Source organism: Penicillium solitum, assembly GCF_028829755.1.
Source record: "Penicillium solitum strain IBT 25940 chromosome Unknown utg000009l_segment0_segment0, whole genome shotgun sequence".
Taxonomy (NCBI): domain Eukaryota; kingdom Fungi; phylum Ascomycota; class Eurotiomycetes; order Eurotiales; family Aspergillaceae; genus Penicillium; species Penicillium solitum.
In genome coordinates this window covers 382,160-408,709 of record NW_027072128.1, presented here as the reverse complement: position 1 = coordinate 408,709, position 26,550 = coordinate 382,160, and the positions used below count along the sequence as shown (strand labels likewise).

At 46.4% G+C, this 26,550-nt stretch overlaps 12 protein-coding genes across 12 annotated transcripts; 7 read left to right on the top strand and 5 right to left on the bottom strand.

Moving 5' to 3' along the window:
* Positions 1-2,348: 2,348 nt before the first annotated feature.
* N7455_011283 (DSD1 family PLP-dependent enzyme) lies at positions 2,349-3,452 on the top strand (the record flags this gene model as incomplete). Its single annotated transcript, XM_040958938.2, has 1 exon — positions 2,349-3,452. The coding sequence occupies one exon, from the start codon at positions 2,349-2,351 to the stop codon at positions 3,450-3,452; it is 1,104 nt and encodes a 367-aa protein (XP_040810657.2).
* Positions 3,453-3,749: 297 nt separating this feature from the next.
* N7455_011282 (glycoside hydrolase family 16 protein) lies at positions 3,750-4,924 on the bottom strand (the record flags this gene model as incomplete). The annotated part of the gene is made up of 3 exons (XM_040958906.2): positions 3,750-4,088; positions 4,146-4,605; positions 4,662-4,924. 3 exons carry the CDS (start codon positions 4,922-4,924, stop codon positions 3,750-3,752), a joined length of 1,062 nt encoding a protein of 353 aa, XP_040810706.2.
* Positions 4,925-5,592: 668 nt separating this feature from the next.
* On the top strand, positions 5,593-5,784 carry N7455_011281 (uncharacterized protein; the record flags this gene model as incomplete). The annotated part of the gene is made up of 1 exon (XM_065606628.1): positions 5,593-5,784. One exon carries the CDS (start codon positions 5,593-5,595, stop codon positions 5,782-5,784), a length of 192 nt encoding a protein of 63 aa, XP_065459794.1.
* Positions 5,785-5,928: 144 nt separating this feature from the next.
* N7455_011280 (uncharacterized protein) lies at positions 5,929-7,051 on the bottom strand (the record flags this gene model as incomplete). Its single annotated transcript, XM_040958843.2, has 3 exons — positions 5,929-6,578; positions 6,640-6,918; positions 6,976-7,051. 3 exons carry the CDS (start codon positions 7,049-7,051, stop codon positions 5,929-5,931), a joined length of 1,005 nt encoding a protein of 334 aa, XP_040810685.2.
* Positions 7,052-10,141: 3,090 nt separating this feature from the next.
* Positions 10,142-10,444, top strand: N7455_011279 (uncharacterized protein; the record flags this gene model as incomplete). The annotated part of the gene is made up of 1 exon (XM_040958848.1): positions 10,142-10,444. One exon carries the CDS (start codon positions 10,142-10,144, stop codon positions 10,442-10,444), a length of 303 nt encoding a protein of 100 aa, XP_040810643.1.
* Positions 10,445-11,830: 1,386 nt separating this feature from the next.
* On the bottom strand, positions 11,831-16,805 carry N7455_011278 (uncharacterized protein; the record flags this gene model as incomplete). Its single annotated transcript, XM_040958889.2, has 8 exons — positions 11,831-12,569; positions 12,633-13,029; positions 13,135-13,184; positions 13,256-13,419; positions 13,522-13,832; positions 13,947-15,697; positions 15,777-16,558; positions 16,611-16,805. The coding sequence occupies 8 exons, from the start codon at positions 16,803-16,805 to the stop codon at positions 11,831-11,833; spliced, it is 4,389 nt and encodes a 1,462-aa protein (XP_040810639.2).
* Positions 16,806-17,058: 253 nt separating this feature from the next.
* On the bottom strand, positions 17,059-17,343 carry N7455_011277 (uncharacterized protein; the record flags this gene model as incomplete). Its single annotated transcript, XM_065606627.1, has 2 exons — positions 17,059-17,163; positions 17,239-17,343. 2 exons carry the CDS (start codon positions 17,341-17,343, stop codon positions 17,059-17,061), a joined length of 210 nt encoding a protein of 69 aa, XP_065459793.1.
* A 961-nt stretch (positions 17,344-18,304) lies between these two features.
* Positions 18,305-18,786, top strand: N7455_011276 (uncharacterized protein; the record flags this gene model as incomplete). Its single annotated transcript, XM_040958854.2, has 3 exons — positions 18,305-18,450; positions 18,511-18,617; positions 18,676-18,786. The coding sequence occupies exons 1-3, from the start codon at positions 18,336-18,338 to the stop codon at positions 18,784-18,786; spliced, it is 333 nt and encodes a 110-aa protein (XP_040810626.2). The 5' UTR covers positions 18,305-18,335.
* An 801-nt stretch (positions 18,787-19,587) lies between these two features.
* On the top strand, positions 19,588-20,139 carry N7455_011275 (uncharacterized protein; the record flags this gene model as incomplete). The annotated part of the gene is made up of 1 exon (XM_040958936.2): positions 19,588-20,139. The coding sequence occupies one exon, from the start codon at positions 19,588-19,590 to the stop codon at positions 20,137-20,139; it is 552 nt and encodes a 183-aa protein (XP_040810732.2).
* Positions 20,140-20,946: 807 nt separating this feature from the next.
* On the top strand, positions 20,947-22,871 carry N7455_011274 (cytochrome P450; the record flags this gene model as incomplete). The annotated part of the gene is made up of 7 exons (XM_040958886.2): positions 20,947-21,142; positions 21,200-21,329; positions 21,386-21,577; positions 21,633-21,784; positions 21,852-22,096; positions 22,145-22,416; positions 22,478-22,871. 7 exons carry the CDS (start codon positions 20,947-20,949, stop codon positions 22,869-22,871), a joined length of 1,581 nt encoding a protein of 526 aa, XP_040810636.2.
* Positions 22,872-23,405: 534 nt separating this feature from the next.
* On the bottom strand, positions 23,406-24,189 carry N7455_011273 (uncharacterized protein; the record flags this gene model as incomplete). The annotated part of the gene is made up of 2 exons (XM_065606626.1): positions 23,406-23,999; positions 24,046-24,189. 2 exons carry the CDS (start codon positions 24,187-24,189, stop codon positions 23,406-23,408), a joined length of 738 nt encoding a protein of 245 aa, XP_065459792.1.
* Positions 24,190-24,988: 799 nt separating this feature from the next.
* On the top strand, positions 24,989-25,765 carry N7455_011272 (uncharacterized protein; the record flags this gene model as incomplete). Its single annotated transcript, XM_040958829.2, has 1 exon — positions 24,989-25,765. The coding sequence occupies one exon, from the start codon at positions 24,989-24,991 to the stop codon at positions 25,763-25,765; it is 777 nt and encodes a 258-aa protein (XP_040810635.2).
* Between the last annotated feature and the right edge of the window lie 785 nt (positions 25,766-26,550).

Sequence of the window (26,550 nt, the reverse complement as noted above, 5' to 3'; positions counted from 1 at the left end):
GGCAGACGGGCTCCTTCTGGTCGTCGGAACATTCGGATAGAACTACCTTGGCTACGTTCCAGGTACAACAATAGTGTTGAACATGCAGGGTGTTCATACTTGTTTGTTTAGACTGAGCCTTACTTTGGATGGTTTTAGACAGGGGATATAAACTTAGGATTGTTAGTTTCAATAATTGATGACTTCCTCTTCAAACCCCTCCCCACGTAGTATTCACTACAAATAGAACAACGAATCTCGCATCAAAGCACTTCCTGGCGATGGAAAGAGTCGATCCCTGGACGATCTCAAGCATAAGAGAGCTAGACACATCTGTATCCATCATCCTCACTATTTCTATCAAATTGATGAAGACGATTGTAGACCGTCCATCGATATCTGTGACCTGGAAATACGCAAGGCCCAGACTCCGGCAGCGACTATACTCTGGGGTCGGACCATCCCGACGCATGAAGTCACAACAACTGAATTCCGTGCACAGACCCGAAGCGGGGGAGCTGGGAATATGGGTGCCGATCGTATTCATGAGGCACGTCACGGGGGTGAAAGCAGCGGTGAAGCATGGCCGTCAAATGAAGGCAGTTCGCGGGGAGCGGTAGGCATCCTAACGAACTAAGGATGAGGGGCGTTGGGCTCTGGTGCAAAGAATACCCTATCCTACGTGAAACGGCCAGGAGTCTCTGTGGCCAACGGGTAGACCTCATAGGTCCCTGGGAGGACTGATGTGGAGCTGACATCTAAGAGGTGAATTGATCAGTTGCCTGAGTTACCGGAGGTGAAACGTTGCATGGGGGACCGACCTTGTACACTATCGAGTAGCTCGAGTTGGATCAAAAGATCTGAGGGTATTGAGAGTAGCGTAGTGTATTGGATAGAATCGGTGGAAAACCGGCGAAGTGTAGTGTAGAGTGCGGTGCAAAGTGTAGTGTTGAGAACGCAATGCAGAGTGCAAATTTAACAGAGAGCAGAAGGTCGAGAGCGCAGTACGGTGGTGACTGAGCTCATCCCTTATTATCCATCGCCTTCTCTATTGCTAGAAATAGAGGGCCGACGTATGCACTGGAAGATTCACATCTCTGTCGCTGATAAATGTTGACGGCGGGCAGTCATTTCCCACGATCGCGAAGGGATCCCGCCTCAAACAACCTTTTTCCTTCGACTGGCAATTCTTTTTATTGCAGGAGATTAAAAGTCTGTTTTTCTCGCATAACAGGAAGGTACCTACCTAGGTATGTAGGTACAGGGTTCATATCGGAAATGCTGCGCGGTTCGATCTGGAAGCTCCCACCCGCAGTTGTGGAATCCAGTTCCACGGGCCGCATCCAATATAAAGTCCCTTTTGAGCTGCATGACGTATAGATCACCCCTTTAACTGCGCCTATGGTTGGAGTGGGATGCGTTTCGCGAGGAGGGTGATTAGGCATCTGGGTTGCTTTGCCATATTTCGTCATTTGCGGAGAGACAATAGAAATAGGGAAGTACCAAAGATGTGAATCGAGATAATAGTCTTGTGGTTCGATGAAGGGATTACCGGGGGGTATAGAGAAAGTGAATATATGTATATATAGGAAGATCAAAGAAGGAAAGGAAATTTGGGGGCATTATATAATGTCTTTTAAGACAAGGTTCGTTTGATATGCCGTTCTAGCAGTGTTTTCAAACGTATTTTTCAGACGCCGTCTTTTATTTTTATAATATCTTATGTAATCTGACTGAAACTCTTTCTTTCATAACTTTGGGACAAAGAAAATTCATTTAAATTGGCTGCTATCTACATGTGGGTCACGCAAGTCCTACATGGATAATGTGGATAATGTCCGCATAAAGGTCCGACTATTCTTCAATATATTGTTTCTCACAAATCAATGAATGGCAGATGTTCATATAACAATTTAGGTATTATACATTACTTTGAAGGAATACAATAGCACCAAAGTTCCAAGGTGCATGGGACAAGTGATCCATGGATATTTGAGCTTGATATCAGCTCACTTAAAACCCTTGAAAGCTGAGGTCTACATACACTAGCCCAGGTCGATTCCGACTACCTATAATAAAAAATACTCCGCTCCCACCTGGACGATGCTACACTGTTTTCGAAATGTAACATCGTGCCCCGCACGGGTTAAATGATAAACCCCCCACTCCGTTGATAGGCAATCTTTAGTGCGGGGGTACAATATGGAGCACGGGGGCATATCCCTACCCCTTGCATCCTCTCGTCACCTTATAAATTGCAACATCCCTGCCGTCCAACACGACCTCTCAAAATTCAAAGCCAGACGTTGACCATCACCAGAACCGAACTAGCATTGAACCTCATTCAATCCCGCAACTTCGAATTCAACATGTATTCCCCCAAAGTCGGCGATAGGGTCGATACCCTCGACACGCCATCCATGATCGCAGACCTCGATCTCGTCGAGGCCAACATCAAGAAACTGATGGACAAACTGTTGCCAACTGGCCTCGATATCCGCCCCCATCTGAAAACCACAAAAAGCGCGATCCTAGCCGACAAGATGGTCAAAGCGGGGGCAAAGGGAGGCTGCGTCGCCAAAGTGAGCGAAGCTGAAGTCATTGCCGCGGCCGGATTCGACGATTTGTTTATCACCTGCGAGATTATCGGCCCTGCAAAAGTACAACGGCTGGTGGAACTGTACCGTAAACATCGCAAAATCAGGATAGTGGTTGATAGCGAAGCTGGCGCAACAGCTATTGATGAGGCTTTGGCGAAGGCCGGTATCGACGAACCTATCTCCGTTTTGATTGACCTCGATGTCGGGCTCCATCGCACCGGTCTTCTACCAGGTGACCCGGCCACGACCCTCGCAAAACATGTACAGGGTCTGAAGCATTTGAAACTGATCGGACTCCATGGCTATGAGGGTCATTTGCAACATTTGCATGATAAGGAAGATCGCAAGAGCCAATGTCTGCAGTCCATGGAGACCCTCACGAACACTGCCGATGTGCTGCGGAAGGCAGGCTTCAACATCGAAGTGGTCACTACTGGTGGAACTGGAACAGCCGAGTTCTGTGCCACAGTACCGGGTGTGACTGAGCTTCAGCCTGGATCGTTTATTTTCATGGATACAGATTACCGAAATGCCGTGGGAACATTCTATTCCAACAGTCTTACCATTCTGTCAACTGTTTTAAGCAAACAAGGTCCTCGGTCGGTCACAATTGACAGCGGATTGAAGTCATTGACGACCGACAGTGGCTTGGCAGAGTGTAAGGACCCCAGATACACTTATGGTGTTCTTGGTGATGAGCATGGGTCACTCAGTTGGGAGGAGGGTACCCCGGCGCTTTCGGTTGGGGACCGCGTGGAGATGGTACCGAGTCACATTGACCCTACAGTCAACTTGCATGATTTCTATTACGCCTATCGAGGGGGTGTAATTGAAGAAATCTGGCCGGTCGACTCGAGAGGCAAGGTGCAATAATTATCCAGTCAACTTGTGGATTTCTAAAGGACTTCAAAAACACGAGGGAAGATATAGAACGGTTGTCTTGCAGCCAACTATCCTACGATTTCCAATCATCAAACCACATAGAATGGAAGTATCTATTCATTATCCATGTAACAACATGCAAGCCTCCATGATTGCACAGCCTGCTCTGAAAGCTCTACCCTTTTCAAATAAAATTCACAAACCAAACGCCTCGACAATGATCGATACTCAGTATACATCAATTCAGGGACACATTAAAAAGAGAATTGCGCTTGACAAGTCAACATATCACGAAGTCTGATAGACCTTGAAGCTACCGAACTCCCAGTACGCGGTCTCAAAACTAGTCGCGTTATCCCGCACAAATGTCGTGCAGTCGCCAGGACAGCTACTCTGTGTAGTATAGTACTTGCTCGCACCAGCCCAATCACCACACAAAGAGATATTAATAATAATACTCTGGTTCTTGAAATGAGAACCGATGTTGCAATCAGTGCTGGGGAAGTCGGCGAATGCTTTTCCCCAGGTAGATGGATCGGGGCTGCCCGAAGTGATATCGGAGGGAATCTTAGAGCGTACCCATTGCCATACGCGAATACCGGCGTCGCGGAGTTCCATCGCATAGACCTAGAAGGGGTAGTTATTAATAAATGACTTTGAATAGTTCGGGACACCGTCACTTACTCCACCACCATTGCTGTTAAACTCAGGACCGTAAGTACTCGAAGTACCCTTCACGCCACAGCCCGTATAGCCATTCGCTTCGTAATAACAGTTCTCGTTATCCACAGAGCCAGTTTCCTTTCGTTTAACGCCCATGGTACAGCCTTCCGATGTGTGAAGTGTTGATTGAGTTCCAAAGGTTCCAGCATTGGTCGCTTCCACAACATCAATTTCTCCGTACGCGGGCCAGTTGCTGGGGTCTGTCAGCCACAGGGCTGGCCATGTACCACACCCGTACGGGGTGTGAATAACATCGAAGATGAAAAGCCCATCAGCATATGTATTGTTGGAGGTGACTCGCACGGATTGACGCCCGTTAGCAGCCTCCGATCCACTGTACTTCGTGTCCACCTTGAGCACCGCGGAGGTGTTGGTAGCGGAGGTTAGATTAAGCCATGTAGCTGCAGGTCGATCTATGTACCTGGATTACACGTTAGCTGATTTGTTTAGCCAGAGTTTGATATCTAGGAGTCGTACTGAACAAATCCATTTGTTGGGTCGGTATCAGTAAAATATTCAAAGTTGTCGAAAAAGGACGTTCCCGAAAACTCGTCTTTCAAGCTGTAGTCTAGTTTCGAGTAATTGGGGTATCGATTGGCGCGCACTCCTAGAACAGCACCAACGACAACTGCCACAATCACCGCGATAATGCCGGCCGCTAGAAAAATCTTCTTCATCAGGGACCATCCCCGTGGGTCCCATTTGGAGTATTTATCTGTGGGGTAATAATCCTCGTGCATCTTGAAGGGCGGATATCTAATTGATATGTAGGGTGTCGTATGCGGCAAAAAGCAACAATAAAATAATCACGCCGGGCTAAAGAAGTGAGGAGTGCAAAATATCAAAATATCAAAATAAAGATGAATTCAAAACAATGCACAATGAGAAGTGATAAAAAAGGAAGAAAAAATGTCATCTCACTTCAAAATTTGCTGCCTTGGAGACAGGCCACGCGTTAGATAAGTGGGGCGATTGGCAGTGGTCCGGGCCCAGGGCGAGGTACTTTTACAAAGTACCTATATCCACTTACAATCACTTGAGATATCTCTTGAGTCACTACAGATCCTTACTATATATATATATAGTTAGGTGATCTGTTGGCATCTCCTTTAATACAAGCCTATCGGGTCGTCAAACGTTTATCAAAGTCTATATACCTTATGCAAAATAGCAGAATCCCAGGAAGTCAGAGAATGCTTCACATGCAAAAGGCCCACCCTTGATGACGTTTTCCCTGTTTCCTTAAAAAATGCCAGCGACATGTGCTATCAAGGTCTATGAGAGATCTAACTGTGGTCGACCAGACATCAAATGGAAAAATGCAGCCCCTATCCCGTTCTACACGTCTGTGTTCCACGGAATCTGGTTGATATTATGATCTTCCCTTCCGCTGCAAGGAACCGCGACAATGCTTCAGGGCGGTATGCATCTTGCTATACTGAGAGACCAGGGAACATCTGCTGAAGGCTGCACGATTGGCGGTTTGATGGCGATGGAAGAGGCCGGTATGCGTGGCCATGTTGGACGGGCGCTGCGAGAACCTGTCACCTCGGTTCGCCTATTGGAGACGACGCCCCATGTCAACGATGCAAGACACTAGATGAACTTGTGTCTTAGCTGTCTGCTTCAATAGTTTCAATTTGAATCAAACAGACCTCGTGATATGAAGTTTATTAATCATTAAATGCTAAGAGTAGAGGTGTCTTATTTACAATTTCCAGCCCCCGAATCCAGATGCTCACACCTAAGCCCCACGGATACCCTTGAAAATATCGAGGGTATGCTTCCAAACTGATGCCCTCGTACCATCCGCACGGTAGCCTTCCAAGACCTTCTGGTTACTCACGGTGGCCGAATCAGAACCAACCAAGTAACAACCAGACCCCTGAACACCATCCGAGCCAATCGCAGTATCATTGCCTCCCTTTGATCCTCTCGGGGCGAAACTTGGGTTGGTTCCCGCGTAGGCATGTCTCTCACCACTCTCCTCCAACCCAACAGTCATCGGGGAGAACAGAAGGAACAATGCGCTCAGAGCAGTCTTGATCAAAAATCCATTATCACGCAGTAGACTTGTCTTCACAATGCCTGGATATGCGTGAACAAAGGAGATCGATGGATGCGACGAAGCAAGCTCTTCCATTGACAGCGATGTCATGGTAATTGCATGATTAGCGCAGTTCCGTAGAGAGTAGTTGTCCTTCAGGGACAAATCATTCAAAATCAAGGGTGCATTTCCGCGGGCATCGAGAACAGAAAGGACACGCGATAGACTGCGGTGGCCGGAGGCTGCACCTTGAGCGGCATTTGTTAATTGAGGGAGCAGATTGTATAAGAAACGCATGCGAGAGTAGTAATGGAGACTGAGTTTCTTGTCCAATCCTTCATCGGTCTCTGGGATTTATTCATTAGAGGGGTTGATAAGTGGCCGGGAAAATAAAAATAAAAAACATACCGTCACGCCCCTTGGTAGTCAAAATGCCAGCACTCAGAACCAACAGATTAATCTTGTCCTCCTTCGCTTGAATTTCTTTGCATGCTTGGTCTACTTCTTGCAGACGTGAAACATCACCCTTGATGAAATTGATTTGTCCATCTGGATTCAAAGCGCGGAGATCCTCGATAATCTGGGAAGCTCGAGTCTCGCTCCGTCCAACGAGATAGACGCGTGGAGAAACAGCATATTTCACAAAAGCACGGGCGGTACTTTCACCAATTCCACTGGTGCCACCAACTAGAGTGATGTCAATGATCGTCCCGTGCTAGGGATGAGTCGGATGACGAGTCCTACCGAAAACTGCCACCAGGTTGGGGCCATATTCCTTGATAGCAGAGTTGCTGTTTTGTACAGTTTCGAGCGACACCATATTTGTTGTATTTGAGATCTTTAATGAACAGAGAGAGAGAGAAGGTCAGCTTTGAAGTCATCGGCGGAGTCACTAATTCACCCGGTGCCGATTGCTTATCGCCGCAAACCCCGAGCCGGATTACTCCACACTGCATACTTATGTACATAGTTTTTGCATTAGACCCTAACGAAGTGTTGCGACTTTGACCTCCTTGTTGAAGATTCTCGGGATATTGCATGGCAAAATTCTATCAGACGAAGCAAATCCCCTTGTTGAATATTCTCGATATATTGCACGATGAAATCCTACAAGGCGAAAAGGTCTAATAATAATCGTGCCAAGCCCACTAACACCATCGTCATCATGGAGACACTTGGCGAACCGGTCAAACACAAGATCGTTGATATACTCACTGGCAGTAACAGCGGGGTCAACTTTTTGCGCTTGTTTCAATCCTGATGCCTTAATGCCTTAGGCATTAATTTCCTGAGGCACACAACACAAGGCGAGATGTTGCTCTTACTAGGAAGAGCTGTGTTCTTGTCATCACGTCCTTCGGCCGATCTCGTTTCTCGAGGCCACGATTGCTCATTTTTGAGGTATTACGAGCCTTTCCCCGGATCCCTCGTTCATCCAGGAAGAGTATCCAGAACTGGTCAACGAGAAGCTGTCTGAGGACTCCGAACAGATACCACAGCACAATTTCGATGGTTTGGGGTCTTCGCAACAGCCAAGCTCTAGTATCACAGAATCAACCGTAATGAGGTAGTGTGCAATTTGTCTTCGAGTCCCGCCATCCATATCAGCCTCGCAAGTCAAGCATTCCGTCTTAGCGAGGCATTATATCGCATAGGAACTATAAGATAAAAGATTTGAAGGTTCTGTGTGAGTCCAACACGACTATAACTCGATCGGAGCCTCTCGTTTTAGGGCTATATTGTATCACATCAGGACAACGTCATAAATTAAGACCGTCTCTATCTGCCAGCTTTATTGTCGGTGCAGTCTCACTTCACAAAGCGAACGAGCTCAGAGCCCTTCAGTTCTCTCAATCAATCACGGACTTGGGCCATACCATTTAGCTATAGGACGTCAAGAACCTTGGCTGAGCATTCGGAAAATGGCGCTTTGGATGTAAATACGTGTTGAGACAGTTCCTGCCTCAGGCGGATAGGACCTTATTTGGTCTCTCTCTCTCTCTCTCAATCAATCAAAGGGTTGGGTTTGGCAGTTCAAATACCCGTCAATATATAGGTTCCACGAGCCGCATGTGAGTGCCTATTTATTTGCTAAACTACAAATATTATAAGCCATTTCTTCAGCCGCGAATATAATTATGGAAACGCCGCTCTCCTTCTTTGCAGAATGAGTATAAATATATATAGTGATATTGTTCAACAAGACCCCCAATCCCCATCTAAACTACTACTCTCACAAAAAGCAAAGCAAAGCGCCACTCATCCCTCTATTTATTCTCTCCACATTCATTTCCTCGAAGGCATCTCTAGTTTTCACATCTCACTTTCCTTCCATCTCCCTCACCTGGTATTCCAGCATCATCCTCCAACTATAGTCTGTAAGAGTATAAAAGCAAATAAATTCCGGGACAAGGCTAACTCTGCTATACAGAAATGCATCCCACAAAACTACCTCGAGACTCAGTCACCGATAAGCCGAAGGCAACGGCAGCTCCAAACTCTATCCCGGACTCTGCCCAACGAGCTCACAAATGAGACACACCAGTTGCGCTCGCTGAAGTGATCAGAAAGCTGGTCCTGTAGCCAAGCGAAACCCTAACGGAACGCCTTTGTGGCGCTCCAGGAAGATAGCTTTAGAGTGCAGCATGCAGTACTCGACGGCGAAACCCCACACCTCCCCGCAAACGCGCAAGGATATAAACAGCCTCTAGAGCCGGTGGGACTAGATGGCAGCCGGGTTTGGACTTGCATCGAAGAAATACACACTGGGCCATTGACTCCATTGCTTGTCAGTCGTGCATGCCATCGCGCACGTCAAAAGCTTCGCCTGAATTCGGAGGTAGTAACTCTTTCGAGAATGCCTTTTGGTGTCCCCGATGAAGCCGCAAGTGCTGTTAGAACGGTTAAGGGGGTTACTTCTCAGTCACCTTAGAGGGGCTATGGAGGCCGAGGTTTTCTTCAGGAAGGTAGTGGCTAAGCCGGTCTTGCAGAATAAAATCCCCCATGGATGATCTGCTGCTCGTTCCGACAAAACTGCCCCATGGCTTGGCAACTGAAAATGAAAGACAACTTCCGATTTATAACCTGCGAGCCTTGGAATCGTTGCCGGTTATGCACCCAGACAGAGGATTCCGTTTAGGACTATGAAAATAATAAGATCCTTATTCTGTCAGCAACCGCAGCCTCTACCACCGTGTGTACCCTCAAAACGGACGATACGGTTGAGAGTTCGCCTAGTATGTCAGCTTGGGACCAGTGGTGGCTTCCGCTTCCTTAGTCAAGATACACTGTTCCATTACACGCCAGTGGAAAAGGAAAATACAAGATGGAACTTAACCTTGACATCGCTGTGGACACAGTAAGATCACTATCATGACTTCTGTATGATTGAATGCTAAAGGAGTCACGTATTGGCTTTTATTCGAAGCACTCCGAATACTAACAGGCATTATTAGGAGATCGTGAATAATAATATCTTAGGTTTTCATTCTATATATCTACTATTAAGAAGGTACGTATTTAACAAATGGGCCACTTCCTGCTTCCACATGTATACAGTCGCCGTCGAATCCCTTGATTCCTTTACACACATATAAATTGTTGTTCAAATCATACTGGTCTTCCTCGGCGGGTTTCGTCTGAACTGCGCTTTGCACAAACGCCCAAGCACCCACCTCCTTTATTCCCTCTCCCACATTCCTCTCTTCTTCATATCTCTCTCATTTCGGTATCTCGCTTCAATTTTTTTCCGCTTCATCTTCCTTCAGTCTCACTTTTTCTTAACCAACTCCCATTGATCTTATTCACCATATCCTATCATATCTACCAAGGTTTAGCTCCATTCTTTCGGTACGATCTACGAGCATTTATTGCGAATTTATTGTGAGACATGGCTAACTGTTACACAGAAATGCCTTCCCAGGGGTCGTCTCACGACCCAGTCAATAAGGACACAAAGGCCACAACAAGTGGACCTAAGCCTGCAGAGGACCATGCTCAACGGGTTCACCAAAGAGATGCACTGGTGGCGCTCAACGAGGTGATTAGAAAACTCATCATGGAGCGAAACGTGATCGAGAACGACATAACTCACCAGCGTGCCGTCCTCAGCGACCAAATCACACGCCTCTCTGCCGCTGATGAGAACATCCAGACCCTGCAGAAGGTGTGGGAAGATATGGCAGCCGGGTTTGGACACCCGTCCCACAAGTAAACGAGTAGTCTGTGAGGACTCCCCTTCCTTGTATTCATTTTGGATATTAATAATTCTTTTCTGACGGATATAGAGTGCCCTCCAACCTCTCTCTTTGTAGACGGGTCCTCGCCAGATGCGTTTAACTAACGTAGACCCGCGCAAAGTTGAGAGCCTAGCAATTCAACATTGTGCCTTCCCTTCGTTTTCCTCTGTAGTCTGTACCGTCCACCGTTGTTTGCTCTACTTGCATGTTTGCCTTATATTTTAAGACTCACTTCCGGCTCTTAGTGCTGCTATATTCATACGTTACCTCCACTTCCTTGTCCTTGTCCTTGTCTCTTGACACTTTGTTTCTGAGCACTAAGTTCTATTTGATATTATATATAAGAGCGTATAGTCTTCTCATGTCTCTCTCCTCTCATTTCTCCTTCTTTTTCGCCTTATTCTAATCCGCCATCGACATCTCGGTGCATTTTCCTGACAAAATGAAAGAAAATAAGCTCTCGACTAAGGCTAACCGCTAAATAGAAATATCTTCGAGGCATTGCCCTCCAACGCATTGCCCTCCAACCCAGTCACCGATCAGCCAAAGACCGCGACTGTCGCAGACCCACCTAAATATACATATTTCTTCTCCTACCCTCGCACCTGCCCAGTATGATCCTCACATCAACTCGATACTTTCAAGCCGTACGAGACTATCTCGCGATCGGGAAATCTTTTTCCCGAATTTTTAACGCTTCCGGTCAGCTCACCGTTTCAACTACTGCAGTCAATACCAGCTATATGCACCCCCAGCAGCTACCGGGCTTCCTTACTGAGTACGGAGAAAAGTTCGTTTTACCAGATGGGGCGGGAAGGCTTGGCTGTCTTGGCAAGCTTGGCACGGGTGCGCATGGCTCGATCGGGTTCGTTTTAATATTGGGGTTTACAGCCTAGTGGGCCAATGGATTAGTCTGAGAAAGACCGACTGCTGTCCAGTCGGTGATATCTAATTCGCATGAGTCAATTATTCAGGTGCTCAAACAGGTTCGAGATTGGTTAATATGGAAAAAGCCCACCCTAGTGCCTGGACACAAATATCATTGTCGGGCCTCGCATTACCCACTCAGCCCTATATACTACTATGACACTCTCCCTTGGATATAATGAAATTTTATTACTTCACCATCGCCGCCCTCTACCCTCTGGGCTTCTGGGACTTCCCACAGATCCTCCCAGGTCTACGACCAAAAAGGTAAAAGGAAAGGGGTTACATATCGGGTAGTCCACCAGTCCGATTAAACGAATATCCCTGCATGACATTCCTCTCGAACGGCAGTTTGACAACGATTGGTCCCAACGACCTTCCCTCAAAGCCTCCAACTATTCGGCTCCGCGAGGAAGAAAACTTCCAAGCACATTCTACTTCGCTCCAGCCCGAACCAAATCTCCAAACCTCGTCTCCGCCTGTCCAGCCAGCACCATAGGATTCCCAATCTCAACAATCTCCCCCTTATCCATGACAACAACCCTATCAAAATCCATAATCATGTCCAGCCGATGGCTGACCGCTATGATCGTGTAGTCCTTAAACTCCGCCCTGATAATCTCCTGCATAACACGTTCCGTCTCGTGATCAACACTCGAGCTCACCTCATCCAACAACAATATACCACATTCCGAGCCATTCCGTGCCCGGATAAAACGCCTCAGCAGCGCACGCCCAAGCGACATGAGTTGCCTTTGGCCCGCGCTGAGTGTCCCCGCGCTCATGCCTGCGTCCAGCCCACCGCGCTCTTGAACAAACTTCCACAGTTCCACAGCGACAAGCACAACTTGGCATTCCTCAGGAGTTGAAGCGTTGGACGGATCCAGGTTCGCTCGGAAGGTGGATCCATCGGGCAGGAATACGGCTTCCTGGGGTACTGCGATGATTTGCTCACGGAGGGCAGCCCGGTTTATGTGGTGGAGCGGCGTGTTATCGATGATTGCGTTTCCGGCTGTATCTGGGGTAGGATTGAGGAGTTTGAGGAGGAGGGCGATGAGACTAGACTTGCCGCTGCCGGTACGACCGCAGATTGCAACTCTCTCGCCTGTCTTGATAGTGAGGTTGATGTTACGGAGGGCTAAGTTGGACGTGCTGTCGGGTTGATCTTCTGCACTGCTCGGTACATTAGCATGGTATGTAGTGGGCGTAGCATCTGTGAGGATATATCTCTCTTACCCGTAACTCGCGGATACGCCCTTTAATTCCACCACACCGTTCTGTGGCCACTGAACAGGAGGAACAATGTCCTCTTCATCTCTATCCTCGGGTTTGATGTTTTCAGTGAACATCTTGAGACGAGCGATCGCTCCAATAGAAGTCTCTAGCTTGGTGTAGAATATGACAATGCCTGAAATGCTCTCCCCGAAACTCATGAGGGAGAACAAAGAGGCACCGGCGAAGCCAGAACTAGAGTGGAGCCGAACGGCGAGAGTCGTCATGACCACTGCAAGCACCATGACTACAATATCGAGGACGAGGGTCAACCACTGTTGAATCATGAGGAGAAGATACGCGGGTCGTTGACTGGCATCAATTAGGCGAGTATTCTTGTCGACATCGCCGGGAATGAAACCTGTGTATATGTAGTGTCAGCGACACCATGTCATACTCCGTCATTTTCCAAATCGTCTTATTAAATTCGGTCTCAGTTTTGGGTTTTATTTCGCATCTCACTCACCGAAAGCTCTCAGAGTTGTAATTCCCTTGATAGTGTCAAGGAAATGTGTGCTGAATGAACGTAGGTTAGTTTAAAGAATAAAGCACACCCGGTATATGGTAGTAACCAGTGATAAACTTACTACAAAGGACTTTTAGCCTCAAGGTCTAACAACCTCAGCTGCCTGGACGTCCGAAGGTAAAACATTTGTAAGATCCACAATAGGCCGACGAGGAATGGGTAGCTTATGGCCAAGTACACGGACGATGTAAGCATAACTGCCGCCTGTCCGAGTGATTGAAAGACCTGTAATCTGTGTTAGACAATTGGATGGACTTTTATGTCTCCCTCGATGCGAGTAGTAGCCACCGCTGGGTTTCAATTGGCATGCAACTTTAATAAACTTACGGAAAAGACAGTGTTCAATGTTGCACTTGGTAGCTCTGTGTCAATAAGATTTAGGTCTTGCGAGAACAGATTTGTGACAACGCCAGTATCCGTATTGGTGAAAAAGGATAGCGGTGCCTGAACAAGTGTCTGTAAGGCATCCTGGTGGAGACTAGCACCCGCCCTCTCCACAGAGACGATTAAGATGGAAATACCAAAGAGAAGCAGCGAGATCAAGGCACAGATTTGAAGCAAAGCATATATCCCTGCGTAGTAAGAGTAAGGGTGCGTCGGATGTTCCGAGGAGATGTCATCGGTCCAGTATGTAAGCCCTGTAATATTTTGAATTAGTTATAACGCTTCGGATTTCAAGACAGGCCGCATTTCTCTTGGTTTGAAGACCACTATGGTCGTGAATCTACTATCTAAAGGCAGAGGCGACTCACAAACTGTTGGAAAATTCGTGAAGAAACCAAAAAGAACAGCGAAAATCAAGCTGCATCCTGCCAGAATCCATCCCATGCTCTTGAAATAATGCTTGTATACCGTCTTGTCGCCAATTTGCCGCGATATATCAGCATCCGGTGCAGTAGACGATTTATTGGTCATTGTAGGATGAAGCATTTCTGGCTTTGATTCCTGCGGGGTTTTATTTGAAGTCGTTTTCTCGGCTGAGGCAGTGTTATCAGAAGAGCCCTTCAATCCCAAACGTTGAACATATCCTTGACTAGCCATCAGTTTGTCAAAGCTACCTTGCTCAATGATAGTGCCGTTGCCGAGTGCTATTATATGATCCGCCGCGCGGAGGTGCCTGATGCTATGGGTGCACAATACAACCGTAGACCCCCGTTCCTTGAGCAGTCCATCTGGCCCAAATACCTGCTGGAAGACTTTCTCCTCAGTATCCGCATCGAGACCACTAAAGATATCGTCTAGCACTAGGAGATCAGAGCGCAAATATAGAGCTCGCGCAAGGGAAACTCGTTGTTTCTGGCCCCCAGATAAGACGATTCCATCCGAGCCGACATTCGTTTTATCCCCCTGCGGTAGTGTGGCAAGGTCAAAGTCCAGGGAGGTAGCCTTGATTACTTCGGCATACCTCTCATTATTGTGCGGAGAGAATCCCACAATATTGTCTTTGATCGACCCGTTCGAGAGGAATGCTGTTTGGTCGCAGAACCCAACATGTGGAAATCTGGTACCTAAAACCACGCTACCTTTGCTGAAAGGGATTTCTCCAAGCAGTGCCTTGCATAGCGTGGTCTTCCCAGAACCAACAGGACCGACAACAATAGTTAGTGAGGACTTGGGTACTTGAGTACTAACATCCCTTAAAACGAACTTGTCTGCTTCCAAACCAAAGTTCCCGCTCTTGATGACGAGAGGGTGTAGGGAGTCCAGTTGAGAATTATCCAGTTGAGAATTAGACAAGGTTTCGGTGTCTGCTCGGGGCTTTTCAGCATTTCGACTTGTATCATCAAGAACTTGGCGAAAGTCATGGCGAGTCTCGCACTCCAAGAAGGCCTGGATTCGACCTAAACACGCCAATCCGGAGACAAGTTGGGGGATAGATTGAAAGACCTGTGACAACGGGTTGGTCAAGAGCGTAAGGAAAGAAAGACTAGTAAACATCGTCGAGGTATCGATTGTTCTTTGGGTAAATGCGAATGTTAATGGCGGGCTAATCAATAGCGGAATGAAACCAAAAAGTGCCGCAACGATGAGTATTTTGCGGAATCGGGATCCAGCCGCTAGCTCTTGCACACGGAGATTCTGCACAAAATCGCCTATAGTAATCGAGAGGCCAGAGATCTTCAAGTTCTTCATGCTAGCAATGACTGTGGCCGTTAAGCCCACTCGCTTCTGGACGCCTGCCATCCAGGACCTCTGGGAATCGCCCGTAAAATTTAGCAGGATCCCTAAGCCGATAAAACAGACTATAACAACTCCCACTGGTACCACGAACGGTATACCAATTCGGATATATAGCATCCACCCGGCGAGAGCTGCTTGAACTATGCTCGCCCAAGTCTCATGCAGATTTCTCAAACCCGTGTCGATTCGCTCCATGTCTGTGCTCATTAAAGTTACCGCCGCGCTGTCATCGCCAGTTCCGATACGAGCTTCTGTCGCTTTAATGAAAATCTCTGTGGCTAGTATTGACTTGGACATAGTACGCATTCGGTGGTGGAAGTACCTATATATATATATATATATATATATTAGCAGCGGACCTTCTAAGGTTGCTAGTAGTTGTCTCATAGATGTCACCATACCAATAAAATCCCGATGATATCGCAAGTCCGGAGTAGATAAGTAAGCTAGCGCCGATAAATCCGTATCCGACGTTCGCGTCGAGTTCAGCTTTGGATAGGTAATCCAACAATTTTTCAAGAAAAAGCGGTTGACAAAATGTGAAGCAAAGAAGTGCCAGACGTGGAGGTATAGGAAGTAGAAGAGGGACTTTTAGTGTGCGGATGAGCACCTTCGCCAGACCAAATCTGTCACCCTTCAACTTAGAATAATCCATGTTCTTCAGAAACTTATCGTGAAGCGGTCTAGCGCTGAAGGAGCTATCCAGAGGGTAAAGGTCCCCAATTGTCATGACTTTGCCGTAGCCAACCAGGAACATTTTGTTAAGCCAGAAAAACACTCCTAAAGAAAAGATGCCACTCGTCTCCTCGGGGCTATGCTCCTTCTCATCCCAGCCTATCCATCTAGACTTTTGCTGGGCTTCTAATAGTAATACCCCGGTCTTCAGAGCTATAGCAGCGACGAAGATACTGCTATAGGTGAGTTCAGGCTTGCCATCTGATGAAAGAAACAGCGTTCTTGCCTGAGCCACGTCTAGAAAAATAGTCAAGAACAAGTAGCTGCTCAGCAGTACAGACGGCCTTGGGCTTTTGCTGTGATCAACAACACTCAGTGTGATCATGAGTAGGGCTGAGACAAGGTTAAGGGCCGAGGAAGCTATGAACATTTTGGTCACATGGAAGGACTCAGCCGCAACTAAGATGAGGAGCGAAAGTTCAAGCCCAACATAGGTTGTGATAGCACCCTGCACCAAGTTGATCAGCACGTTGAGAGTCTACATCAGCAAATGAGCATACCAATTTGATCAATTGGAAAACCGGCGCATTCACCACGTTGGGCTTCCGTGCCTGGTAAAGTGTCCGCCATGATGATGTTACGATGAACAAAGCGGATGGAATGATGGAGAAGAATAATTGCTCGAACTGGATGTTGAAGTCAAAACTCTCTTGGTTCAGCCGAAGCAAGTTCTCTTCTCCGGTGGTGAAGGGCATTGTAAGCGCCCAAACAGGTTGGATGCTTTCAGTGTAAGCTTTCTTCGTTGCCGCGCCAAACCGTGTCTCTGTTCTGCCTGGAGAATAGTATATCGCAACTGAGCCAACCACACCATAAAAGATGAAAGGTGGGAGAGTGAGGGACACCCTTGGTCGAAGGAAGCCAGGTAACAACGAAAGCTGACCTTGTAAGTGTCAGGTGACATGGCGCTTATCACTAATATGTCAGTAACTCGGAGCTCCGATGCGGATGTTACCCTGTAAATGAGGCTAAATCGAACTCGGTAATCTCGGGATTACCAACCCTGTTAGTTAACGACCCGGAGCCAATAAGCGGCCGTTGGGGTATCAATTTATACTAGCGCACGTCAGCCAGATGTGTCATCTCGCAATACCCTTCTTAAAGTTATGAGTCACTTCGAAAAGAACTTACCAGTCGCAGAGCCTCAACGTACGTTTCGAGCAACATAATGTGCTCTACCAGACCTTCTTTGTCCATTATGCATGCTGTTTGATGCACTTTCTTCTCGTCGGTCATTTTCTTCATGTCCCTTGAAGCTTCGGCCCGACAATGAACGGGTGGTGAAAGGGTTTTGAGCCAAGGGTTCAAACTCACGGGATGTTTTGCAAATATGGAAATCAGGTCAGAATTCATATCAACGTCCTATGTAACTGCCGGGAAAGAATAGATGATAATTGGTATGGGTGACTAGTTCGCAACCTTGAAGATATTAGCTAGGAATCACTCCAAGTTCCTAGATAAGCGCGTGAACGTTACCAAGCTATGTATAGAAATTCCCGATCACTGTGGGGGTGCTCGCAGCCGCCCAATAACTTGATGGAAAAGCCAGTGCATACTGTCCTCAATAGCTGTTAATCGTCCCACCTTGGAACGGGGCACTATATGGTCGCATTAGAGCCCAGGGTGCGTTCGCCCTTCATAAGTTTCACCTGTCTGTCAGCAAGTTATCCAAACCTTGCTCACGATATAGTTCTAATTCTTCCGAGAACAAAGCAGAGCCTTGCATTATCCGAACAGAGCTGGTCGGCATTTTTTACGCTCTCAGTACAGTGTCCAAGATCAGCCATCAGCTAGAACGAAGCATATGGAACAAAGACCGCAATGATCCTCTGCGACAGCAGATCGGCCTTGCAAGCAATCCAGAACCGGGGAAATAAATTAGGACAATGCATCATCCACACGATCCTCCAGACAGCCAGAGAGGTCCAGGCAAAGGGAACCACTCTTCGTCTCCAATGGATATCAGAACACTGCGATAACCCAGGAAATGACAGCAGATCGGCTGGTTAAGGACTGGCTCTCACTGTCCCAAACACCTGGTTTTTGAATCAATGTGGCGAATCCCTAAGGATGCTTTAATCTGGTCAGTTCGTATTCAACTTTTAAGGTCATCAGACGACTGACATCATTATGATCCCATCCCTAGATACGTATATATTAGCCTGGCTAATTAAATAACTCTCGTTCGGAGGTAATTTAATATTCAAATCTCATACTTTTCAATCACTATGGAACTAGCTCTTGTGAAACGATATTTCGTCAGATCTTCTGCTCCCTGCATCCCTAGACTAGCTCGAGCTGTGCATGGAAATGCCCAGCCTGAGAATAAGGATGACAAGAAATGTATGACTTCTGTTCCTATTTTGATGACCTGAAAGAGCAGCTAGATTAAAATGGTCTCAGTTAATGTCAGCGCGACTTTTCCCGATGACTTCGAGGACTCACCTTTGAAGTCCGAAATTCTCCAGAAACGAAATCCAAATCCGGGGGTTGATGCTTCTTATCACCCCGTTAGTATACTCCCGGACATTCGACCTAGCTTGACGTTACTGACAATTCGACTGCCAGACAATGGAAGATATCTATGAAAGTATCCGAGGAAAGCCGGCCTCTAGGGGCACGAAAGCAGCCAAATCTGCCCAGGAGGAGGAGCGGGCGCCTGAGTTGGATGAAATGTGATTTTTCTCCCCTGCGTTCAGTAATTTGGATCTCATTCACGGGCAACTTGGAGTGCGTATGTGTTTCTAATTGTTAATTATCTTGATTTATTGAATTAATCCTTACTCTGCATTAATTGAAGAAAGGTCTAGCTCCACCAGATGCTCTTCCTAGTATAGTGGATTACAGTTTCTATACATAAATAGATGGCTGAATGGACGAGGCCCATCAATCCAGAATGAAAGAAACTGAGAAAATGAAGAAGCCCATTAAACTATATATCCAACGGGCGTTTGTCAGTCTCTAATACATAATTCTCTCGCTATCTCTAGAAATTTTCACCCCTTCAAGAATGTCGAAGTTCGGCTGCTCAGCCTTCTGACCTGATCTTTCTTACATTTGGCAGCCTCAAGGAGCTATACTCCCTTCGACTGGTTTTGAGTCGCCACCCAATTACCCAGGCTCCCCGAACCCAATCGTATCGGATGGACCTTCGTCCAAAATTAGATTGCTCATTTTTATAGTAAGAGAATGCGTAATAATCTCAAGGCTGACTTAGTTTATCCCATGGAGATGGATCATCGAAGGATTCAATACACAGTCATCTTTACCTGAGGGGCGATGCGGTGATCTGCACTGGTGATTCATGCAGCCTCGGCTAATCTCTACTAAAGGCTAGTAGGTAGACCCATCAAACACCAAGGCCACTTGTCAAGCAACCAATTCTCAGTGTCAACTTTGATATCAGTAAGAAAATACAATTTTATTCTCACATCCACTCGAGGTTTCCTACTCCATATCAATTGCAATCAAGAAGACGAAATGTCCAATCCTCCCCCATCAATATCCATCACACTCGCTATCACACCGCCCAAGTTCCCCCTCAGTCTCAGCCAGCCACCGACAATCACCTTAACAGCAGTTTCAGAATATTGTGAGCCAATCACAATATTCACTCACCCAACAATATTCAACCTCAGTTTGAGCCAGCGTCGCAGCGATTTCATCTGTCACGATATCACGACAGCAGATATCAAACCACTGCGCCTAAACTACTCTAAAGGCGGAAAGCGCCCAGCCTTCAGTCGTGAGTCGGGTGGGTCTGATGATCGCTTTTTCGTTACATTAGAGCCCGACACACCCACTGAGTTCCAGGAGGCATTTCGCCGGCCAAATGGATCAAGAGATCAAAATTCGCTCGAAGTTGGACATCGATATTGGTTTGGGATAAAGGAGGGTCAGGTAGTGGCCTGGTGGCGGGTTGGAAGGAAGGCCGAGGTGATGGCGCCCCCAGGTGAACGGGCTTCGCTGGGAGAGGCAAGCGGGGGGGATATTGCTGTAAAGGTAGAGGGGGTGGAATTTGAGGTGATATAACCATGTACTTACTATTATACAGCAACGAATTCTACATTTCAAGAACCCAGAATAGGCGAATCACTCGTAGGTATGTATCATCATCATCCACCGCATCCAGACGCAGGGTTGATCTATGGACGAAGTGAAAAGTAATTATATCGATGAGCATATTGGACGATTCACCACTTCTTTATCGGAATTCGTTTTGTCTCTATTCATCGAGGTTTTATGGGCTCTTACTAGTTCTATACCAGGGAATCTCTGTGTTTCACATGTAACATGAATATCGGAACGAATGATCTCCGTAAAGACAAACAGAAGTCGTCACCATGCCCGGGGTTTAGTGTCTTGAAACAAACCATTTTTGGTAGCCTATTTACCGTTAATTAGCGTCGTTGTATAATATTTCATATATAAGCCGCCATAGCCATTACTTTATTGAACCCATCGATGTACTGAGTAGCCACGTTTCTACAAACTCATCAGACGTATAAACCTTGGAAGCCAATCCAATCAGAGGGCTTGGGTAATTTCAGTTACACAGACAGGCCTTGTATGGCGTAGATGCACACTAAATATGCACGTACACCCCGCCTCACCCCTCCTATATGTAGATGATCGACCTATCGTAGAGTTAGAGATGCTCGATCGAGTGCATACATCCTGCAATGCTACATTTGTAAGATACCGAGACCAATCAATAGTTAATATTCATATTGCAGGTATCTGTGCCAAAAAAAACCCCTCTTTAACGCTTTAAAGGGCCCTCCGTCCAGCGCCCCTCCCTTGATCTTTTGAATTTTTATCTTTAACGCCAATATCAGCATGTTGTCAACACTGTGGTTGGGTCTTCTCATTGCCTTTGGGTTTTGGATTGTTACAACCCTTCGCGGCCGCAAAAGATACCCCCTTCCTCTTCCTCCCGGTCCTAAACAGAAGCCCATAATTGGAAATCTGAAGGACCTTCCGACGCCAGATCAACAAGATTGGATGCACTGGCTGAAACATAAGGAGCTATATGGTAAGAGAAAATTACTGCGGAATATGCAACGTGGGATGTTGACTGTTGCCAAATTAGGACCCATTAGCTCACTCACTGTGCTGGACAGACACGTCATCATCCTTAACGATGCCAATTTGGCGGTGCAGCTGCTAGAAAAGCGGTCTTCTATACACTCAGGACGTCCAGAAAACATGTTTACTGACATGTAAGTGAAAGCATCGCTCGCGTGACACCAGGGTAACTCATATCGCATATCGCCAGGTCGGGTTGGCAATATGTTCTCGGGGCGCTCAGAAACCCGGACCACGTAAGGAAAACACGGAAACACTTATATCAGGAGATTGGTTCAAAGAATTCCGTTGCCCGTTTCAATGATGTTCAGACAACGGAGGTTGGTCGTTTCCTGTTGAGGGTATTGGATGAGCCAGACAAACTTCATCTGCACATACGAAAGTGGGTCAATTCCTCTATTCAACATATTTTAGTATATAAATTCTAATTGCAGCAGGGATGCTGGAGCGATCGTCCTGAAGATTGGGTATGGGTATACTATTGAACCTCATGCTCAGGACCCTCTTGTAGACCTGGCCGACAAGGCGATGGAGGACTTTTCATATGCCTTGCTTCCAGCAACTTGGGCAGTAGAATTTATTCCAATAAGTAAGTAACTATTGATAATTTACATCGATACACTGAATTATGGGATATCATCTGACTCTTCGGCTAGTGAAATATCTCCCGGGCTGGCTCCCTGGGGCAGGATTCGTGAAGATCGCTCAAAGCTACAAGTCAAGAGCACAGTCGTTCAGTGACGTCCCATATGCATTCACTAAGCAGCAAATAAGTAATGGTCGCTTCGTGCCATCTTTCTTGTCCAATCTTCTTCAAAACAATCCTGTGGAGCCTGGGACTGAAGACGAAGATATCATTAAGTGGTCAGCTGGATCTTTATATGCAGGAGGCGCAGATACAGTAAGAAAATCTGGACTGTACGCATTATATTTGACTGACAAAAAGTAGACTGTCTCCTCTATTGCGAGTTTCTTCCTCGCAATGGCTCTTTTTCCGGAGGCGCAACGCAAGGCTCAGCAGGAAATCGACACAGTAATTGGGAGTGATCGACTGCCTCAATTCCAAGATCGAGAAAATCTTCCATATATGGATGCACTAGTCAAGGAAGTTCTCCGATGGCATCCAGTTGTACCCATGAGTGTCACACACGCGTCAACTCAGGACGATACATGCGAGGGGTACTTCATCCCCAAGGGATCGTCTGTTCTTGCAAACATCTGGTGGGTTCTTCCTTTCCATTGCGGGATACAGTAGTTTTTGATGCAGTTTTCAATATCCTAGGGCATTTACGCACGATCCAACCGTCTATCGTGACCCAATGACCTTCGACCCGGAGCGCTTTTTGACCTCCCCCGACGGCAAACTCCCAGAGCGCGATCCCCACATGCTTGTGTTCGGGTTTGGTCGTCGAGCCTGTCCTGGGCGTACTCTGGCAGACGCGAACGTCTTTCTCACTGTTTCACAGGCTCTGGCTGTCTTCAGTATCTCGAAACCGATACAAAACGGGGTTACTCAGGATATCCCACTAAAGTTTCTCCCTGGGGTCATTAGCCATCCCGCTCCGTTTAAGGTGTCGATCCAGCCGCGAAGCGCAGTGCACGAACAACTCATCCGAGACCTCGAACAGCATTATCCTTGGGAGAAGAGTGATTCCGAATTTCTCCCAAGTAGATGAGAATCCGTGTGTATACTCGAGTGAACTCATCTACTTATGTGGGTGCGAGAAACTCTCAATGAACTACAGCTTCACTGTCTTTCTCATCCCTAGTCCACTAGGGAATCTATGCCATTGGTCAGGACTATACAAGGCCGCATTCGGTTACAATTAGTCCAACATCCAACATTATCGAACTTCCTTCTCAGATCGCAAAGTTGTCGTGTTTACTCATTTATGTCCAACCACCCACGAGATGGTTATCGAAAATCTCATCGGCTTTGATGATCGACCTTTTAAACGGACGTTGTTGGGGAAATGAAGTTGTCAAAATTTGGGCTTTAGGTCACACGCATTTCAATTGCGTCTTCCAAGACTTGAAGACTGGGAAAACAGTGACATCAAACCCAAGAGGTTATTACTTTTCTCAGTCTAGAGGATTTGATCGTGAAAGTACGATTGAAACCTAGAACTTGAGTGGCAACGGACTTCTCCTAAATTATGTTTTATATCAATTGTTCTAAACTGAAAGATTGAATTATGCATCCTGTTTTGCTAATTATTTTTCACTGGGAGGCGACGTTCTTCGATCAAACTAAGTCGGAGGTCATTTAGTATCGAATACATCGCAGGATCTCCCAGTTTAATATCATGGTAAAACTTCCTATAGCCTTCTTGCAGCTTGTTTTCGCCCAAGATATCCGTACCATCGACATACTCCAACATATAGCTCAGAATAGCCAACCAATAACTCTCGCAAACAGAGTCACGGCCACGGTAAAGCAACAGAATCAGGGCCTCACAATAACTGACAGCACAGGGAATTTTCACAGCACAAGGATGTGACAAGAAGCGCCCCCGGCCACGGCCTAGAGATGCTGACGGGAGTCGGTCATCCGAGGCAAGCATAATTTCTGGGCTCTTATCAGGCAAGAAGTCAAGGCCTTCAAATTCCCATATTACTTCAGATTTCCGATAAGGTGAGACCGGAAGCTCATCATCAATATGCAGATGCTTAAATGCTGTTGTGACTCCGAAAGTACCTGAGTGCGGGCAGCCCGAGCTTTCGTTGCAGGGTAGAAATCCAGCACTCATAAGTGAATAGAATGCGGCCTGGCCGAGATCATCTGGAACAACAAAAGCGGCTTCCTATAAAACATTAGTAGGTTCTCTAGTCAATCAAGATAATACTCACATCCACAATCGTGTGCACTCCATAAACAGTGAGCAGATAGTTGCCCCAAAGGAGGTTTGGGACACCTATTGAGTTGAGAAGAGTAGAAATGGACGAGACGAGGTCATTGTCCAATTTCTGTTGGGTGAAGTGGAAATCAGTCATCGTCTCCATGAATGTGTAGGTATCTGGATTCTCTTCACTTTAACAAAGAGATATACGCGACCGGCAACATGGATCAATCACATGATATTTCTACTTGGGAATTGATATGCATTCACTTCATTCTTGACGGTTTGAAGTTCGGGCATCAACAGTCTCACTTTGGAATCTCCCTTGGAATCCTGACCTCCACGCCGTCCTATTGTAGAGTTGTTTCGCATATATCAATATTGAGCATGAGCAAACACTAGCTCGGTTCTAGATAAACTTTTAAGAGATAGAAGTATAATACCCTTCTCGAATCTACTTTGTTTCTCGTCTTCTCTTCTAATAAGTTAAATAAACATTATATGGGAATCAACAGACTAAATCATCACAGATTCCTAGTTCCACATAGTACCCATGTTCTACCTCAACAAGAAAGCGGATACATAGATAATGCCATATATCACACCATTGTTTCGGGACCATTATTCTTAGACTAATTAAAGCATCTCCGCTTTGTTTAAGCCCTCCTTGTTTTGATCTAAAAGGGGATCTCATGGATCGTCTTAGCCATATCCTTTGCTGCTCTCTTTTGTCGATATCAAAGACAATAAACAATGCATTCTCAAAGCTCGAATCTCAGAGCTGGGTTCTAAATTAACACTGCCTCGGTCACAAAGAGCGCGTCAAGTATTTAATAGTCGATGAAATCCATTCCAGCTCTCATTCCATATTCACAGCAACTATTCAATCAATCCAACGATACAATAACCAACACAATTCGACTCTATATTACTTTTCATCGTTAGCCTTCAAAATGGTCAAGTACAATTTGGGTGTAGGTTCACGGCCCGAACAAGGTTTGTGGGATCAACTTAGTCTCTATGCGAACCCCCAGGCCAGAGCTACTGTTATGGCCGCTATTCGAAGAGTTCACAACAGCGAGCAAGCTGCACATATACTTGGTGGTGGAATCGCTAAGCACCTTCTTCACTCAACCGTGCGTAAAGCAAACTTGGAGACTGGTTTCGCCGCTGAAATACCCAATCTACCAGCATCTATCCAAGGCCGTCCTCAAGCTGACCTTGTTGAGTGTATGATGGAGCTTTATCGTTTCTACCGAGCCCATGACCCCACTAGTTGGGGACTCCCTGCACCACTCAGGACTGGATGGCAACCACCGGCTCCACCTCCGGCTCCAGCACCTGCCCCAGGAAAGGCCACAGGAAAGGCACCTGCACCAGCTCCAGCTCCAGCACCGGCCCCAGTACCGGCCCCAGCTCCAGCTCCAGTTCCAGCAGCAGCACCTGTACCTGCACCGGAAACATCACGTAAACGAGGACGAGATGACGCAGATGACGACGATTCTAAACTTCCAGTTCATAAGAAGCTAGCATTTGGGGAGATGCCAGAGTATCCAGACTTGCCAGATCCAGCCAGTTTATACGTCCAAGGGCAAGAGGCTATCCTAGGAATGAAAGCGCCGCGGGATGATGATGATGATGATGATGATGATGAAATGGAAGAAGTGTATGACTCGATAGAAGATGATGAAATGGGGGAAGTATCTGACTCGGAAGAAGAAGAACTTTAGATATATAAGTCGACGATAAGTAGGGGAGGGAGGAGGGTAGGGAATACTAGGCCTTTTCCCAAAGGTCTACGGTTTAATTTGTTTTTTTGGTCTAGCGAAACGTTTTGTGTGCATATTGACAGTCTTTTAGAACTATATATGATAAAGATTTTTTTATATATTTGGAGTATAAACCCCAATAGTTCGTCTGAAGTTTATGGCAGCTTCTAAACCCGTAAGTCACTATTAAACATAGAATATAGACGACGGGTTCTTTAAAATCCCCAGAAATCAAGAGTTCATACTACTAAGTAGTGGCTATAGGTAAAGAAATTGTTATCGATAGTAATTTCTAAATTACTAGTAGCTACGAGTACCTCATCCGACAATCTAACATCCTAATAATAAGCCAGGATATTATTCACGACGCTGATTGGAGAAACTCTTTTCTTACGCTGTGATTGGCGGTGACATCCGAGTGCCTTAATTGGCCCGATATTTCAGGCACCACTCCAACCCGGTAGAGTTGGGCAGAATCTCGGCTTGGCCAATTTCATCCCTCTTCAAATCAATTATCAATTCACTCTGCGCTTTTGTCTGACCACAAGTTGAAACAGGTAATTTGGACACTCAAGACTGTCCCATCGATTATATATCGTTGGCTCATTGACCCATACGCTTCCATAGCAATTACGGGCAAAGTGTTACGCCTACCCATCCTTGCTCCCCACGTTTGGGCTCGATTAGGCAAGGCATACACATATTGCTCCTTCCATAATAGCTCTTCGTACACCCAATTCACGACA